Source organism: Rhineura floridana, chromosome 3 (genome assembly GCF_030035675.1).
Source record: "Rhineura floridana isolate rRhiFlo1 chromosome 3, rRhiFlo1.hap2, whole genome shotgun sequence".
NCBI classification, from domain to species: Eukaryota; Metazoa; Chordata; class Lepidosauria; order Squamata; family Rhineuridae; genus Rhineura; species Rhineura floridana.
Window position 1 is genome coordinate 156,084,459 of NC_084482.1, and position 17,771 is coordinate 156,102,229.

Below are 17,771 nucleotides of genomic sequence, written 5' to 3' on the forward strand. Positions count from 1 at the left end.
TTCTTCCCAGAGAACTCTAAACTTTAAACAATAATTAACCATCATCACAGCAAAGCGGTGGAGGTGCTGCCTGGACAACTTTGCCCACAATGCCTCATTCTGAGGAAGGATCCCTTCCTTAGAACAAGGCATGGAGCGTCCATACCGCTGCTGCTTCGTCAGCAGAAGGAAGGAAGGAGAATTGGGAGGGAAGCAATGGCAGCAGTACTAGTGGTAGCCTATCAATCTGCCACAACTATGATTGTGGTGGGCAGCCTGACAGATGTGATGGGGATGGATTGCACAGCTCTCTGCCTGACCTGATCCACTGCTTGAGCCATGTGTTTTATGATAGAGCCAACCCTAGTACAAGCAAACTGCCACTGAACTCATGATGAAAAGTAAAGTATACTTCTCGGCATGAGTCAGACTGGCTAATGGCATGACAGGAAAAGGTGCAGTAGTTGACAGAATAGACTTGAAGATGGCAGGAGTTGCATTGCTAAATCTTCCACAAAAAGGAAGAGTGTAGGACTATGCCTGTGCAGATGGCCCTTGCCTAACAGAACTAGGATAGCGGTTCCAGTATATGGAACTGACCTGAGCTGGCCAGGATATTAGATGCCTACTAATTGATAATTGAAAATGATGTTAATTTCCATGATATATAGACCACTATTTGTTACTCTCAGTTATGAAGTTATTCTCTAAAAATAGCCGGACAGTACTTCACCTGGAATGTAATTTAAAGAAAACTACCAGTGCTTAATTGTGGATTCCATCCCCATTGATCTCAATGGGGCTCATGGTGAAGTCACATAAGTGGAACCTGCAATAAAATGTGGGCACTGTGGAAGGCTCCTGTTCAGTGTCTGAGTTAATCGGCCATGTGCTTTTCCAGGACACACCATTCTATTCCCTTTCTCTGCCTCTGGTTTTCTGTCCTCATCCCCAACGTTCAGCCAGCTAGCAATGCTTGCCCACTGAGCATACTGAGTCCTTACTGGACTATTTTTGCCTGCCCCTGTAGGGGTCTTTTATGGAGGGAGGGTGGAACAGACTTCTGCAAACCTTGATGTTTACCTGAGCCTGCTGAAGCCTCCCCCTGTGCTTCAGTGGTGCGAGGACTCGCCTCCAAACATCAGAAATAGGGAATGATTATATCTCCAGAAAAATGCCTTGGAATGGAGTTGACATGTGTTCTGTTCACCGCACTTGAAATATTATGTTTCTCTTGTCAGCATTAGGCATGTCTAACTTTCTTTGGATTGTGTCTTTTAATTCTTACAAAGATTTTTGCTAAATTGTGGTGGAAAGGAAATTCTCATGAAATGGAATAGTTTTTACTATAGTATTATTCAAACAGCAGGTGGTGCTATACCACGTAGCACAACATTGTCAGTTGTACTAACTTCACTTGATACACCGTTGTGATTTTGAACTAAAAAATAAAATAACACATTTCTACTATTAAAATAGAATAACAAAAAAGGATTATTTCCTGTTCATCTAGAGAGCATAATAGCTGAAGGGGGATTTGAATTTGGCCTCTCCTGTCTTAGTCTGACACTAATCACTATGACAGGTTACTAACCATACCTTCACCAACCCAGTGCTCTCCAGCTGTTTTGGACTACAACTCTTGTCACCGCTAGCCAGCACCATCTTAATAAAAATCCTCATCAGTGACAGTAAGTAATTTATGTTGCATCTGTTCTAATAATTAACATTTGCTGCTTTTGCCATGGGAAAATGGGTGCATTTCTTTTACATTATGAGCGTGTTCACTTTCTCTGGGGTAATGTTAACTCCATGTTTGATTCTGGTTATCTTCTTCCTGTGATCTCATATATAAGCAGATCTCACTGAATGACGCTAGGGGACTAGGTTGTGTCTAGAGATTGCCAGAAGCCTCAGGAGGGGAGAGTGTTCTTGTACTCAGGTCCTGCTTGCGGGCTTCCCCCAGGCACCTGGTTGGCCACTGTGAGAACAGGATGCTGAACTAGATGGGCCACTGGCCTGATCCAGCAAGCTCTTCTTATGTTCTTATGGGGGCATCCATCTTTACTCCTGAGTGCTCTCATCTAACATCTCCACAACACTAGGCTCCTTTCTTCCTACAGTGGCCTTCTGGTGACTGGCCTGGCCTGGAGGCACTTAAACCCTTCTTGCTGAAAGCAAATGGGCTAGATTAAATGTTCCCTACCCGGGCTCCATATTTTAGCTAAGATTTCTATCTTAATTTCCAATCAGAGAAATTTTTTTTCATTGTATGCTCTAAACAACTGTGATTGATGCTTAATGTATCATGCTTAATGACAGCACTAGGGCCCATCCCTGTGACATCACTCAGGCGCACCCCCTGACATCACTCAGGAGTACCCCCTCCAGCCCACCCCTGAAATTTCAGGGTTTGGGATGCTTCTGACCTGGCAACCCTAATTCCCGCCTTCCATTGTTCTTAGCCAATGAGGGACACCACAGTTGCCCTGGAAAAATGAAGAATTTTAGTCTGCTTGCCTGCTGCATCTGCAGAATCTAGCAGCAGGCCCTCCCTTAGCCTGTGCGGGGCCCGGGGCAAAAGCATAGTTGGGGGCCCCCCCACATTCTTTCTCATTTTCAAACCTCCCACCCAGAATAAGCCGGCAAGTGCTGCCTGTAAACACACTGCACAGCTGACGAGCGGGCGGCAGGCAGCACAAGGAAGCCACTCAGGCAGGGGATTCAAACCTCCCGCCTAAAAACCTCACACACACCTGCTTCACAGCTGATGAGTGGAGAGGGGAAAAACTGCTCATGCACGCAGCCGAAGAAGAGCGGGAGATTCCCCAAGAATGGGAAGCGGCTGGCGAGACTGCATGGCTTAAAAGAAAAACCCGCCGTAGCCCAGCTTCTCATCACCAAGCACGGGGGCCCCAGAGCCTAGGGGCGGCACTAGCAGGTTAGAAAACTGCACATGCCCACTTGATCAACACATGCAGCTGCTCCACCCCTTACCCATACACTTTCTGGTTGCGTCAGCAAGGAGAAGCAGCTTTCATCTCAGTTGCTGTTTCTCAGGATATGTGTCTTAAGTGGTGAATGCAATGGGAGGGTCTGCCTGTCATCATGGAGGGTGGAATAAAAGGGTTTGATTCCACCAAACACTCCCTCCCCTGAACAGATACAAGATATAAAAACAGACCTCTCTGTAGAAAAGGCATTTTTAAGCCCTGTACCCACCTTGTTAAATGGTGCTTACGCCTAAGTAAAGTTGCATTGGAATGCAGCCTCACTCACCCTGTTGCCTGACAGAGCCTCTGTTCAGCAAGTCAGAAAAGGCTGACAAGTATTTTTTGATACATACCCTTCTTCAAAATGACTGGCAGGCATCTCTCCACCAAAGATCACCCTACTTCCATCTTCCCAGGGGTGGATGTGTGTGTGTGCACGTATACCTACACACATGTATATATGCACATACACAGAGAGGCGCTCCCTCTCTCTATGCATATATTCAATGCAGTGCGGGATGTACCCCCCCCAAGACTAATAGGAATGGAACAGCTACCCTGTCTAATGCTACCACAGCTTGCCAGGTCTCTAGAATTCACTGCAGTTTTATTTTCTTTTTAAAAAAAGAGGTGCCAGCACCCAGGTCTCCATCATGTTCCAGCCTTTATCATAGAAGGCTCCATTTCCCCTCTCTCTGATTGGATATGTGAGAATCGGTGTACTAAAGACACTTCTTACATGCTCAGACATGCTCCCTTTAGATAAGATGATTGACAGAACTGATATTGAAATCTTGATTTCTATCTGCGTTAAAACTTGTATGATTTTTATAGTGCTGCATTGACTTGTTTTATGTTTGTTGTGTTTTTATTGTTTTTACATTGACTGTGCATTTTTATTGTTTTTACTGTGTTTGTAAGCTGCCCTGAACTCCATTTTTAACAGTGGAAAGGCAGTATATAAATCCTCTTAATAACTAAATATTCCATAATAGGCATTTAAGGTTGAAAATGAAGGATTTTTTTAAATGTTCAAATCCTCCCCCAGTTTTTGGTGGTAATTGCTAGGCACAAAACAAAACTGGACAATGCAACTTTTAATATGATTAATTTGCCTAATCAGGACATGATTTGCATAATATGCAAATTACACAACTAATTTATAATTTGCATAATATGTAAATCAGCCTGCCCAGATTTGTGGAATTGGAATATGGCAACCCTAACCAAGGTAGGCTCCCATCCATGATGAGCAGACACCATTGTAATTTACCCAAAATGCAATGCCTTGCCCCATAGATTTGTAGGCCACCACCACGGATAGGGGCCAACCTTGACTCCTGTTCAGAAGTGGCACTGTCACCTGTCCAGTGCCATCTGGAAGCCCCATGAAGAAGGCAGTGTGTTGCTGCAGGAGAGGGAGGAGAACCGTGACCACAATGGGACATAGTGTGGTGGATGAGGGGCTAAGACTGCAGCAATTTGTTGCAAGACATAAGGTAAGCTAGATGCAAAGGGCTGGCATTCACCAGGACTTCGGGTTTTGGACAGAAGTTGCATAACCTGTCCCCATTCATGAGGCCACCCTAGGTAGTACCACTCTGGTACCCTGGGGATATATTCTGTCACGGTAGCCTGCAGTGTACTCTACCTACCTGGCCAGTACCACTTTCTCAGACCCATTGCCTTTCTGCTCCTGATGGGAGAGAAGACATGCACAAACATTCCTTGTGGCAGATTGCTTTGAGAACTGCTCATAATCCTAGTGGCATGATTTTGCAAGCCTAGTGTTCTGCCCGAACCCAAAGAACTCAGACTCAGTCACAGCTGTGTTGTTTTTTATTGTAGTAAGAGAAAGTTTCAGTTCAGCGTGCTTCATGAGTCTACCTACGGCTTACTCAGAACTTAGCATCCCTCTCTAGAACTACCTAGGCACAACTTTATTTATTATTTATTATTTAATTTGTATCCTGCCCTTCCTCCCAGCAGGAGCCCAGGGTGCAAACAAAGCGCTAAAAACACTTTAAAACATCAGATCTTAAGATACATTAAAACAAAACAGCGTTAAAAACATTAAAACTTTTTAAAAGAGTTAAAAACATTAAAAACATATTGAGCAATTCTAACACAGACGCAAACTTTGCGGCTTAAAGATGTTGACTCAGCAACTACTCCCCCCCCCTTTGCCCAGCTTAAGCTTAAGTCCCCCTGTCACTGTTAGGTGTGCGTGTGCACATGAAGACTCTGCCTCAACTGTGTCTGTTGAATCTCCCGCCTCATATGTCTCCCGGTGCAAGGCAAAGGCGGAGCCTTGCTCACTGTCCTGTCTTCCCCCTCTGAGGGAGGAGGGCTGTCAGCTGGGGGCATGAGCTTGGGAATGGGGAGAGAGGAAACATCAGACTGAGGAATAGCCGGCTGGTCTGGTTGAGTCTCCATAGGGGCTTCGGGAGCTGCTGGGGCTGAACTGTCAAAGTCCAGGGCAGGAGCTTCTCCTGAGTCCCCCTCCCCACTCAAACCCTCCCCGGCTTGAACATCCCACTCTAAGTCCTCCTCACACACTTCATCCTTGTTCGTCCACCAGCTCTGTGCAGGGCTCACGACAACTAGGTCATCTGCAAAGGAAAGAGCCTGCACACAAGCAGCTCCTCACACATAGGCTGCCATGTGATCAGGAGGACACATGATCTGGCAAGAGAGGAAAAGGTGAGGTTCAGCAGCTGCAGCATAAGCACCCCAACCAGACCAATCATCTCCATATGTGTAAGAATGTTTGGGGGATTCTGCGAGTCTTTTGGCTTGGGCCTGCAAAATATGTTGCCAGCCCTGACTCTTGACGTCAGTGAAGAATGTGAATGTTTTGCCAAAGCTTTGTTATAGGAAGCTGCCTTATGCCAAGTCAGATCATTGGTCCATCTAGCTCACTACTGCCTACACTGACTAGCAGCAGCTCTCCAGGGTTCCTGACAGGAGTCTTCCCAGCAGTACCCAGAGCTGCCACATATTGAATCTGGGAGCTTTTGTTAGCAGAGCACGTGCTCTACCACGGAGCTATAACCTTCATGTTGCAAGTATCCTATATCTGTGTCTTATACCTCTGCTTAGCAAGTAGCAGCAAGCTTAAAATGCCTCTCCATTGCTTTCATGTACACATTTTGGAAAAGTTCAGTTTGCTCTTCAGATGTGGTAGTTAACAACTGTACTTTAACTACATGAGAAATATGGACAGTCATAACTAGGGATGGGAAAGAAATTTGATTCAGTTCACATTTAAAGGTAAATCTGCTTAATTTGCACTTTTCGAACAAACCAAAACTCAGTCACCCTTCAAAATTTGCACTTCTCTGGATTTTGCAGGCCTGCACCATGTATTAAAGAGCTATTACAACACTTTAAACAGTCATGGCTTCCCCTAAGGAATCCTGGGAGCTGTAATTTGTTAAGGATGCTGAAAGTTGTTAGGAGACACTTTCCCCTCACAGTGTTACAGTTCCCAGAACAGTTTAACAATCAACCCTCTTCCAAGAAACTCTGAATATTGTAGCTCTATGAGGGAAATGGGGGTGGAGTCATCTGCCATTGTATCTGCTACTGCCCTTTGCTCAATTAAGAGACTTGGAGGCATGATTCGTATATAGCAAGATGCTATGGCACAACCTGATCCTGGTTTGATCTCCTGGTTTGTGAACGAACTATGGTTTGTACTAGGGATGGGCAACTTATTTACATTTATTCAAGTTATCTGATGCAGTTTGCCAACCAAACGACGTTTATAAAAATGCATGTATTAGGGGAAAGTGCATAAAAATTAATATATGAATGCATTATATGATGAGAAATTGCTTGCAAAAATGTGTATATTAGTCAAAACTGCATACAAAAATATATTTATAGGAGAAATTTGCACTATAATGCTATAGAATTTTCATGAGGATTCTTTTTTAAAAAAAAATTGTTGCAGACATATGGAGAACTGAATTTAAGACTGGAAAAATGAGAAACTGAGAGAACCGAAATTGACAGGTCTTTCCATCCCTAGTTTGTACAAACCAGTTTTCTGTACTTGCACAAAATAGGAACCTGCTGTTACAATCCACAACTGGAAGTTTCCCATCTCCTTATCTCACATGTGAAAAAGAAACAAAGGGCTCACATTTGCTCATTTTCATTTTCATTGTTATGACTGAATTGGGCCATTATTTTTTTACTGCAACCCATGGGTGGCCTCCCTCTACACAAAGTATTTGCCAACATATGTTCACAGTATCATTTTAGGTCTTTATAATGAATATCTCTGTACCCAGCAAAGTTATTTACACAGTTGGCTTTGTTAATGTAGTTTTAGTATAGCTAAAGTCATATGAAGACTATTGGCTATGAACATGTTTGTTATGTCTTATCAAAATAGTATAAAATCTTTATAAGATTTTTAAAAAAAACAAAAACCCATTCTTGGGAACAAGCTGTCCTCAGTCTATTGTAGAGCTAACTTGGGCTATTCAATGAGGTATGCTTCATTGATAGCTTAAATTGAACTGCATTCCGCTGGCACAAAACCATGGAACACCACAAACAAAAAACCTTGCAAAGAATTGCCGAGATGAAGGAACTGAAAGTCATCTAGTTCAATCTCTTTAACCCCCTGCCCAAAAGGGCAAATCCACACTGGTAGTTTCTGTTCACACAGTCATTTCTTGGTAGCAATTACTTGGGAATTTAGGTGCAAACAAATGTGATTTCTACATAATTTTAACCAAGATGATTCCATTAGCAAGAAACAACAGGAATTAAGGCCCCAATTTACCCAATATCTATGCTACTTTCAATGATGGGCAGTAATGAAACCAATACAGTAGTTTAACCACTTTTCATGCAGCTGAATAATAATTATAACTACTTTATATATTAAAAAGTTCAAAACATTTAGTTAAACTACATTTATTGATAAAAACCGAAGAAGCTGCCTTATACTGAGTCACAGTATTGGTCCATCTAGCTCAGTATTGTCTACACTGACTGGCAGCAGCTCTCCAGGATTCTGGACAGGGTTCTCTCCTTGTCCTATCTGAAGATGCTGATGATTGAACCTGGGACCGTCTACATGCAGAGTAGATGCTCTACGAATGAGCTACAGTTAACTACTGACATTTAACTATGGCCACATCCACATCATGGGTTATATTCAATGTAGCACTAAGGCTAAGCTTCTGTCAGCACAAGGACTTCTCCTTGCATGAGATCAATCTCCCCCTGTGCACTCCCTAAATCTTTCCTCAGGATTCCCTCAAACCTCTGGAGCAGATTTGGGCACAGGATGAGGTGTATTGTAGGAAGCAAGGAGGCAAATCCCATTGTTTTAGCACTAATCTTTGCACTAGCACAAAAAGTTAGTTGAATACTGCTCCATTCGTGTAAATAACTGTTATATCATTTCAACAGTCACCGTTTCCCCCAAAGAATCCTGGGAACTGGTGCTGAAAGTTGTTAGACGATCCCTCACAGAGCTCTAATTCCCAGTACCCTTCACAAACTACAGTAAAAAACAAAAACAAAGGTGATCTGACAAGTGTGAAGTCTGCCCACCCTGGCTCTAACACTATAAATTCTGCAGTATGCTACCCAAGGTGGAAAGGAGAACTCTCTTCTCTGAAATGACTGATGAAGCCAAATATCTGGCTTTAAAATCTATAACCAAAAGCTTCTAAGTGAGATGTTAAATATTTGGCTGGCAGATTCCAAAATTAAAAACCCAGTAACATAATATATTGCTCTGTGTGTGTGTGTGTGTGTGTGTGTGTGTGAGAGAGAGAGAGAGAGAGAGAGAGAGAGAGAGAGAATACTGATAATACCACCACAGAGTGTGATTCATCACTGCAGCTTTATCAGCCTGAAGAGGTCTTAACCATTTGCAACTGAGGATAATTTTGGACTACATTCTAACCAGCAGCCACAGCCCAATGCAGCTATGGCATTCCACAGTGTACAGTGCCAAAAGGCACCAACTCTAGTGTAAGCCATTTGGGCACCACGGCGGAAAGTAGTGGCATTTTCATTATTTATGGATGGAGACAATGTTGCTGAAGAGATTAATGATGCCAGCAGACAGGAGGACTAGGAATATCATCCAGACTAACAACCAACCACTGTTTGAGGGGGGAAATATCACCTTGAGGTGAATGTTTCCCTCCATTTCTACATGGTGAAGTGGCTCCATGAAAGTGCTCCTTGTGTGTTAAGAGATGGTGAGTTACCACATCCTGATAGACCAACAGGTTATGGGCAAGGAGATAGATGAACAGTAGAATTCAGAGAGGTGAGTGAAGGTTGGGTTGTGGGGACAGCTCTGACCCATCCATCCAGAGTACATAAGGAAGATGAAACATTTGGGCAGACAATTGCAAGTGAAATCCTTATTGTATATATAAATTAGCTAAGGAACAGGATACATAAACAATAAATGGATTTCTAATGGAAGCCACGGTCAGACCCTCCTGAGCAGCTGGGGGCAATAAGTAAGTCCTGACACAGAGACCTAAATATTCTTACAATAACAATACTGAATTTTGACCACAAAACTGAAAAATGACTTTCCCGACATAGCATAATTAGTGCCAGAAATGGAATTAGAATGCACATGTTCCTGTCTCTTATTTCTTGCACTTTGATTTCTAGATTGACAGACAAGAACGGATGTTCAGTATTTTTATGCTACTGCTCATGTTGAATAGAATCTTTGGTTGGGATTGGGGAACCACTCGCTGTGACATATTGGAAAGACTTCCATGCATGTTGAATGTATGTATATGGATTTCCCTGACAATAAAAATTTAAAAGAGCTGCTCTCCTGGAAGACAGACTCAAATGTTTATTTATTATGCCATCTTAGTGGAAGCCTGTTGAGAGCCAGTAGAGCGTTGTTCAAAGCTTGTTTCAAAAAATCAGAATAAAAGAATGTAGTGCAGGGTTAACAACACAGGGCTTGTTCCAGGATGCTGTCATCTACCACCTTATGTGGAAGGGTCACCTTCAGTTTCTTATCTTTCTCCATGGCTTGGCAGATGGTTTCATAAGCATTGTTGCTACCAGACCAACAGCGTCTTGCAACCTGGCCACATGGAACAAAAATAAATGGATATAAAATCAGAAAGAGTGTTTCATCTCTCATATGTCAACAGCAGAAGAATACTTCCTATTTGTCACTTGTTGACTTCTTAATAACTGGATTTTCCACCCTGGATGTGTTTTTTTTTAAATTAACCTGATATGTTTTAATTCCAGTTATAAGATTACTGGACAGCTAAATACAGCCAGGCACAGTATAACAGGGTGCTTCACAAAGTTCCCTCTTATGTAATGGAAATCCTAGTATTCCAACCATGATCTGTAGTATGTTCTATTTTAATTACAGGCCTTTCTAGAGCAATCACTGCTTATTTCATGGGAAGGTGTGGTATGACAAATAAGCACTCCTAAAACTATAGTCAAAGACAGAACTTAGTGATAAAGGCTTCCCCCACACTCCCCTTGAGGCAACTGTCTGGAAATCAGATTTACTGAAGTATTCCATTCAAGGTTAAATACCTTTAGTAAATAATTTGCAGAATTAAAGTATTATAAGTAATGGTATTGGTAATATAACTAATGGTGATTTCCTTTCTGTCATGGATATAGGAGCAAGAGGCAACGTTTGACAAGAGGAAAGAACTTGGAGGAATGTTGTTATCACATCAGTTCAAGCTTTATTTACAGGCTGCTGTTTTATCATCTATCTCTGACAAATGAGGTGCATTAAGGGTGTACCTCCATGGCTCAAGCATAAAATTAATCTTCCTGTACAACGTACCCACATCTCTTTCAGCAATGATAAAGAGAGTATATGTAGAGTAAATCCCTTTTGTGTTCTGCATCTACATCAACTAAAGCAGGATTAATTTTCAGTTTACCACATCCTCCTAGAATTGCTCCAATGACATCAATGTGTCTCCAGAAAAAAGACTTTCAGCTAGGATATTGTAGATAAATTGGAGCCATATTCTTCACTACACAGAATTGTGGCCTTTTTGGAATATTTTACTCCTTTTATTGACACAAACAATACAGAAAAAACAATACAAAATGTGAGAGTATCACTTTAGTGAAATAACCAGACTCAGGAAACACCTTCCCTCCAATCATTAGAGCAATTTCAAAAATAATGGATTCATTAACTTTTGTTTAAGTGTAAGTATCTTGGAGACCTTGGTAACAAACGCTTAATAAATGTCACATACTACTACTTCTTAATAGATGTATATCCTGCCTCTTAGAGAATAAGCTTACCAGTGGCCAACGACACATAAGAAACTATAATGTAATGGACTGCCTTCAAGTCGATCCTGACTAAGGCGACCCTATGAATACGGTTTTCATGGTAAGCGGTATTCAGAGGGGGTTTACCATTGCCTTCCTCTGAGGCTGAGAGGCAGTGACTGGCCCAAGGTCACCCAGTAAGCTTCATGACTGTGTGGGGATTTGAACCCTGGTCTCCCAGGTTGTAGTTCAACACCTTAACCACTACACCACACTAGGTGCGTATAAGAAACTATACACCATTAAAATGTAAGCACAACAGGAGCTAAAATCAAGCCAGTATAATCTTCAATAAAAAGCAGAGCATATTAAGAACTGTTTTACAGTCCACTTGAAAGAAATCAATTCGACACCCATATGTACTTCTCAAGGGAGGGAATTTTAGAAATGAGGCGTCACTGCTGAAAAGGTCCTGTGTCTGGCACCTGCCAATCTGGTATCTCTTAATGGTAAACCAATGAGCAGGGCCTCCAATGCCTATCTTAAGACACAAGCAGGTTCAGAAGGGGTGCAATGAAACAATAGTCTCTCTTCTGTATAATGTTACAGGATGGCAGTGTCGTAATTAAAACAGTACATATTAGATTCTAGCATTCCTAGGGTTGAAAAGTATCCAAAACAATTCCATAATCATGAACTGTGTTGAATGCCACTGACAGGGAGACCATGTGTGAACTGGAACATTGTTCCTTTGCTAATATGCTTTTGTTCCTCACTCTAAACTCCAGCTATATCTGATGGAGATAGTGATCTTAAATTCCTGGAGATATCCCTAAACTTGCAAGTAATACATGTCATTAGAGAACAGCTAGTAGAGGAAATGACTCTTGGTAATTTCATGTCAGCTGAGAAGATGTTTGGGAAATCCTATATTTTTCAATACATTTAAAACCAAATAAATACCAAGCCAATATTTCAAAAGAAGTAGATCAAGCATATTTGCTTACCCCATTGGAAACATCCCAGCTCAGCATCATCTTTGCACGTTCTTCTGCATCTGCTGAGCCATCCAGGACAAGGCCAAATCCTCCATTTATCACTTCTCCCCTATAAAATTAATTTAAAAATTACATTCAAATCATAACCCGACACAGTCCAATTAGACACATTTGAGAGGAAGGAACAGGGGAAGAAATTTGATTCGGTTCACATTTAAAGATGAATCTATCAATTTTTTATTCAAATTTTGTGATACAGTTCTCCAACCAACCAATGTTTACAAAAATGCATAAATTAGGGGAAAGTGTGCATAAAAATCAATACATGAGTGAAAATACTATACAAAATATTATATTAGGGGGAGTTACTTGCAAAAATGTGTAGATATTTTAAAATTGCATACAAAATGTATTTTGCAGAGAAATTTGCACAAAAAAGTTGATGAATTTTCATGAGGGTTTTTTTTTTCCAAATAAATTGCAAATTGCTGCAGAAATTGGAATTGGAATTGGAAACTGATTGGAAACATGAGAAACTGAGAGAACCGAAATTGACAGAACCTTCCATACCTATTGGAGAGGAAGGAAAGATCAATAATAGCAGGGGTGTAGCCATCTGAGGTCTCGGAGGGTCTTACTCCCCTTATTTTTTTGGGAGCAGGGTCCAAGCAGGGTCCCCATGTCTCCAGCATCCTACAAGCCAATCAACATGAAATGGGAGTGTGCTAGCCATTTAGAAGAGTCTTAGAAGACCCTTCCTTGTCCTTTCCTGCTGATTGGAGCCAATCAGAGTGAAAGGAGACGAGTCAGTCACTGAGAAGACTCTTCTTAGTAGTTAACACTCCTCTTGCATGCTTATTGGCTTTTAGGGACGTCTGTTGCTGTGGGAGCAGGCATTAACAAGGATCTCATTCTCAACCCAGCAGCAAAAAAGGGGACATAGCTGTGACTATCATGAAGGGATCTTGCACTTCTGAATTTGCCACTACACTGCTGGATATTAGGCCTAAGAAATATTGTTGTAATTTGGCACATCCAATTCAAACAAGGCACTCCTAGGCTGTGTACAAATCATAACTTATATTTCCCCTCAAAGAATCCTGGGAACTCTTGTTTATCCCTCATACAGCTACAGTTCCTAGCATCCTTAACAAACTACAGTTTCCAGGATTATTTTTGGAGGGAATCTGCTTTGAATGTGCTTTAATGGTATGGTGTGTATGCAGCTCTAGTGTGGGATAAAGAGCCATCCAATTTGTATTTTCCCACACTATGCCCAACCAGCAAGATCAATTCTTATTCAACTGCCAATGCCAAGGGTTAAGCCTCCTTTAATTCTCCTGAGTACAAGATAGTCCAAAAAGCACTTGTTTAAACAAATAATGAAAATGCCTCCATGTCTGATGATTAAGTGGCTAAAATTACTAGGTTTTTCAAAGGTCAGGTCATCGTTATTTAAGTTTATTACACTGCAGTTTGGAATTCAATTGCTGTGGTAGCAACGACTACAGTGGAATCTGAATAAACACCCCGGCTTATGCTTCACTGAATCAAGAGAAAGTGGTATATATTTTTAAAAAATGTTTTTCATGAGGCTACTTGCTACTAGGATTTTACATTTTAGCCTCAACAGTATATACAGGATACAGAAGTGACAGTGATTTGTCAAAGGTTGTATAATCTACAGCATAGGGATGATGACGAGGATGGGGATGTGGCAATGGAAGAATATGTTCAAGACAAAAACTAATGACCATTTGCCCTAGATATTGACGAAGATTGATTCTTTTATCCTTCATCTCTTCAACTAGGCCTAATAAGTTCACACTAAAGCATGTGGTAAGGAATGCTCTGCATTATTGGGCCATGTAGGAGATCACATTCTTGAGCTCTACACTGTAAGTCCAGAACCAAGAGGTGGCAATTGTCCAGAATTATTACAGTCTCCTTTGGCTCCCTACTCACCATCACTAAAATCTCTACTTCACCCATAACCATACACTGTTGTTAGCCATGGAAAGGACAAAAGAAAGTTGAATGGAATCTGTAACTTGTAACATATGCTGTAAATGTGGCTGATTTTGTGCCTGAGGCCTTCAAATATTTAAAAAACAGAGATAATAGACCAAACAGAGCAGAAGCTGAGACCTTAAGGGTGCCTTTCATATGTAAAGGCTGCAGCTGTGACAAGCTTAAAGAGACTGTGTTGGTTTTTACATGTCTAGGTGTGACCACAGAAAACAGTTGACTGGAAAGCTCTATAAACTCCCCTGCCACACACTGTTCATTAAGTTTAGACTACAAACATGATAAACAAATTCCTGTTGGAATGGGACACAACAACACTTGTAGTTCGTTCCTTGAAGGGGGGAGGGGTGCTAGACAGAAAGAGTAATGTTTGACTTCCTCTCACTGACACTCTTGAGATTTGTTTGTTTTGAGCCTTCTGCTTCTTCTCAGACCACATATAGAAGGGCCCCACTCATACAGCGGGTTACATTCCGGACCCCCACTGTAAAGCGAAAACCGCTGTAAAGCGGAACTCATTGAATAGAATGGCGTGTGATGCCCAAAAACCGCCATAAAAGCGGAACAAGTGCCGTATAAGTGGGGCTTTAGTCTAATTGCGTCTAATTGAGACTGCTGTATTAGCGAATCACCGTAAAGCGAAGCACCGTAAAGCAGGGCCCTACTGTACATTTTTTTATTATTCCCCCTCCACGTTGGGAGAAGGTGCCATCCTGAGCTCTCACTCAGAGAGACGGCTGTGTATGCTAGAAATAAACAAACCTTAACTTTTCTTTCTTACTTTTACCAGTGGTCTTAACAGACTGATTTATTGCAACTGCTGTGTAACTCTTCTGACTTCCAATAATTCCAACTCTGTTTAACAGACTTATCTCTTTAAAGGTATACCACCTTTTTAAAAAAGGGGGGGAACTCTGGGAGGTGTAGTTCTGTGGAGAGCACTAGAGCTCAATAGCAAGGAATTATTAGTGTCCTCCCCAAATTTAATATATCTTGCTTCACTGCCTTATACTGAGGCAGACTACTAATTCTATATTGCAGGGAGAGGAAACTTGTGGCCCACCAGATATTTCTGGGTTCCATTTCCCATTATTCCCAACCAGCATGGCCAAGTCCAACCACACCGGAAAGACCATAGGTTCCCCATCCCTGTTCTATGCACTGACCTATGGCCCTTGCCCCTTGGAATTACAATTCTTTATCTGTTGAAGGAAGCCATGGCAGTTAAACCAGTTTTTAAATTGTTCTGTAGACACGCCACAAGTAAGTACGTCACCAAAGCTGAAGCCCTAGTTGTGCAAGCATTCTAAAATATACACCAAAGGATATGATGAGTGGAAAGACTTCCTCTCAGCCAATTGAACTTCCCTACCTCTCCTCCACCTGTACTTCCCCCAAATTTGTTCTGAGGTTCCTCCAATACTCAAAAGTAGATTGGGGGGTATGTGAGGGGGAGGAAGAGAGGGGGTGCATGGAGGGAGGATGAGAGATAGGAGCAGTTCTGTTGCACAAACAGAAGTTGTTCCATTCATACAGTGACTTTGTTGGATATCATACTGTTGACGTGTGTGCGTTGTTGCGTGAAACAGCATACATTACGTTGGAGTTAAGTTGAGCAAGAAACTTCTTCAGAGCATTAAAGCATGTTAAGAGTCTTTATTAAGACATTATGGCCAAAGGCTTAAGAGTAAATACATGTAGAGTTTCTTCAGTCACCCCCCCTTCTGGTACCTCTCTCTCCAAAGGTAAACACAGAAGACAACCTCTCAGTTCAGAGGCAATACACAGAAGACTCAGCTTAACACAGGTAGCTGCTAGAACTTTTCCCAGTTTATCGCGATGGCTACCATAGCAACGGCCTTGGCAGTCCGTTCCCAGACTGGGCAAAGACATAACTCCCCCTAGTTACAGTTTTTCAGACTTGATGGAAAACAGACTCAGTGACAGTGCAGTTCAATGGTCAACAATCCCCCTTTTCCCCATCATGTCTGTAACTCATTACAACAATAACAACAATACATTTCTCCAATACACCTTGCAATACAGTTCCAAATTACATCTCAGTACATTACAGTACATTTCAGAACATCTCTGTACATTTAGCTAGAACTTTATTCAATCAAATTTCAACTCATTCCAAGCCTTGTCACCAGTGTGCCAAATTTCTCCTCACACAAAGGCTTGGTCATTATGTCAGCCACCATGTTGTTAGTGTCACAAAATGTCAGGTTAACGAACCCCTGCTGCACACAATCCCTTACGTGAAAGTATCTGACACTAATATGTTTTGTTCTTTTGGTATGAGCTTCTGATGTGGCTATCTTGATGCAGGTCTGATTGTCTTCATATACAGTAATCGGAAATTGCATATCAATGCCTATCTCCTGCATGAGCATTGCGAACCATTGTAGCTCATTACAGGCCTGTGATAGAGCCACATACTCTGCTTCTGCACTTGAGGTTGCCACCACATTTTGTTTCTTGCTGCTCCAGTCAATGCATGACCCGTGCCACATCACAACTATGCCAGAGGTTGACTTACGACTGCTCAGCTCCCCTGCATGATCTGCATCCACAAAACATTCAAGACCTCCTGTCTTTGCTCCTGACAAAACCAGACTCTTTGTCTTTGTGCCTTTCAGATTTATGTCAAGATCTGGTTTAAATGTTTGCGCTTGTGTTTCTGGACACCAAATTCTGAAATATGCATTCTCTTGTGCTCTAGGTGCACGTTTGCCACGTCTCTTACCCTGTGGCTTGTAAACTCGGCTGCGATGCACTCTTTCAGGCATCAGCCTGACTGCATTACATGAATACTGTGGCTGTGTGCTTTTAACAGCTGTCTTCTTACAGCTCTGACCGTCATTCTCTTTCCGCCCCATTAAACTCAAGGCATCAGCACACTTCACACCCACGGTCATTCTAAACTGCCCCTGTGTCATGAAACCCTGACAGACAACTTTGCCTCTTCTCTGCATAAAACATTTTCCTCTATCAAATGTTACACAATACCCAGAATTCACCAGTTTTCTGACTGACAACATGTTATGAGCCAATTCCGGAACAAACAAACATTCTGACATTATCCCAAGTTTATTAAATCTCACCAGTCCTCGGGCTTCCACCCATTTCTGTGATCCATCCGCAAGTTGCACAAAATCCTGCACTTCTTCTGAAGCATAAAACAAACTTCTGTCTTTTATTAATATATGGCTTGCCCCGCTGTCAACAAGCCAGTTAACAGGTGCTAAAGTTTGTGGCTTCTGTTTACAAACAAAGTTCACACTTCCCTGCTTCAAGCCTCCGTCCCTGGAGTTTCGCTTGACTGCACAGTCTTTTCGGAGATGCCCACGAGCCCCACAGGCATAACAAGCCTTTAACAGCTGCTGCTTGTAATCCTGTTTGCTTTCGGCTGCCTCCTCCGGTTCGGCACTTTTCTCCTCCTTGCTTCCGACAGCTTCCATCAGCTCGGCTCTCTGCACCTTCT

At 42.0% G+C, this 17,771-nt stretch overlaps 1 protein-coding gene across 1 annotated transcript in view; it reads right to left on the reverse strand.

Annotated features, from left to right (window-relative positions):
- Positions 1 to 4,793: 4,793 nt before the first annotated feature.
- UROC1 (urocanate hydratase 1) overlaps positions 4,794 to 17,771 on the reverse strand; it is a 92,782-nt gene continuing 79,804 nt past the window's right edge. Inside the window, exons 19-20 of the mRNA XM_061618419.1 lie at positions 12,266 to 12,365; positions 4,794 to 10,074 (exon numbers count right to left, since the gene is read on the reverse strand). Of these exons, the coding sequence (XP_061474403.1) occupies positions 9,934 to 10,074; positions 12,266 to 12,365 (241 nt within the window). The 3' untranslated portion in view covers positions 4,794 to 9,933. The remainder of the gene's footprint in view (positions 10,075 to 12,265; positions 12,366 to 17,771) is intronic.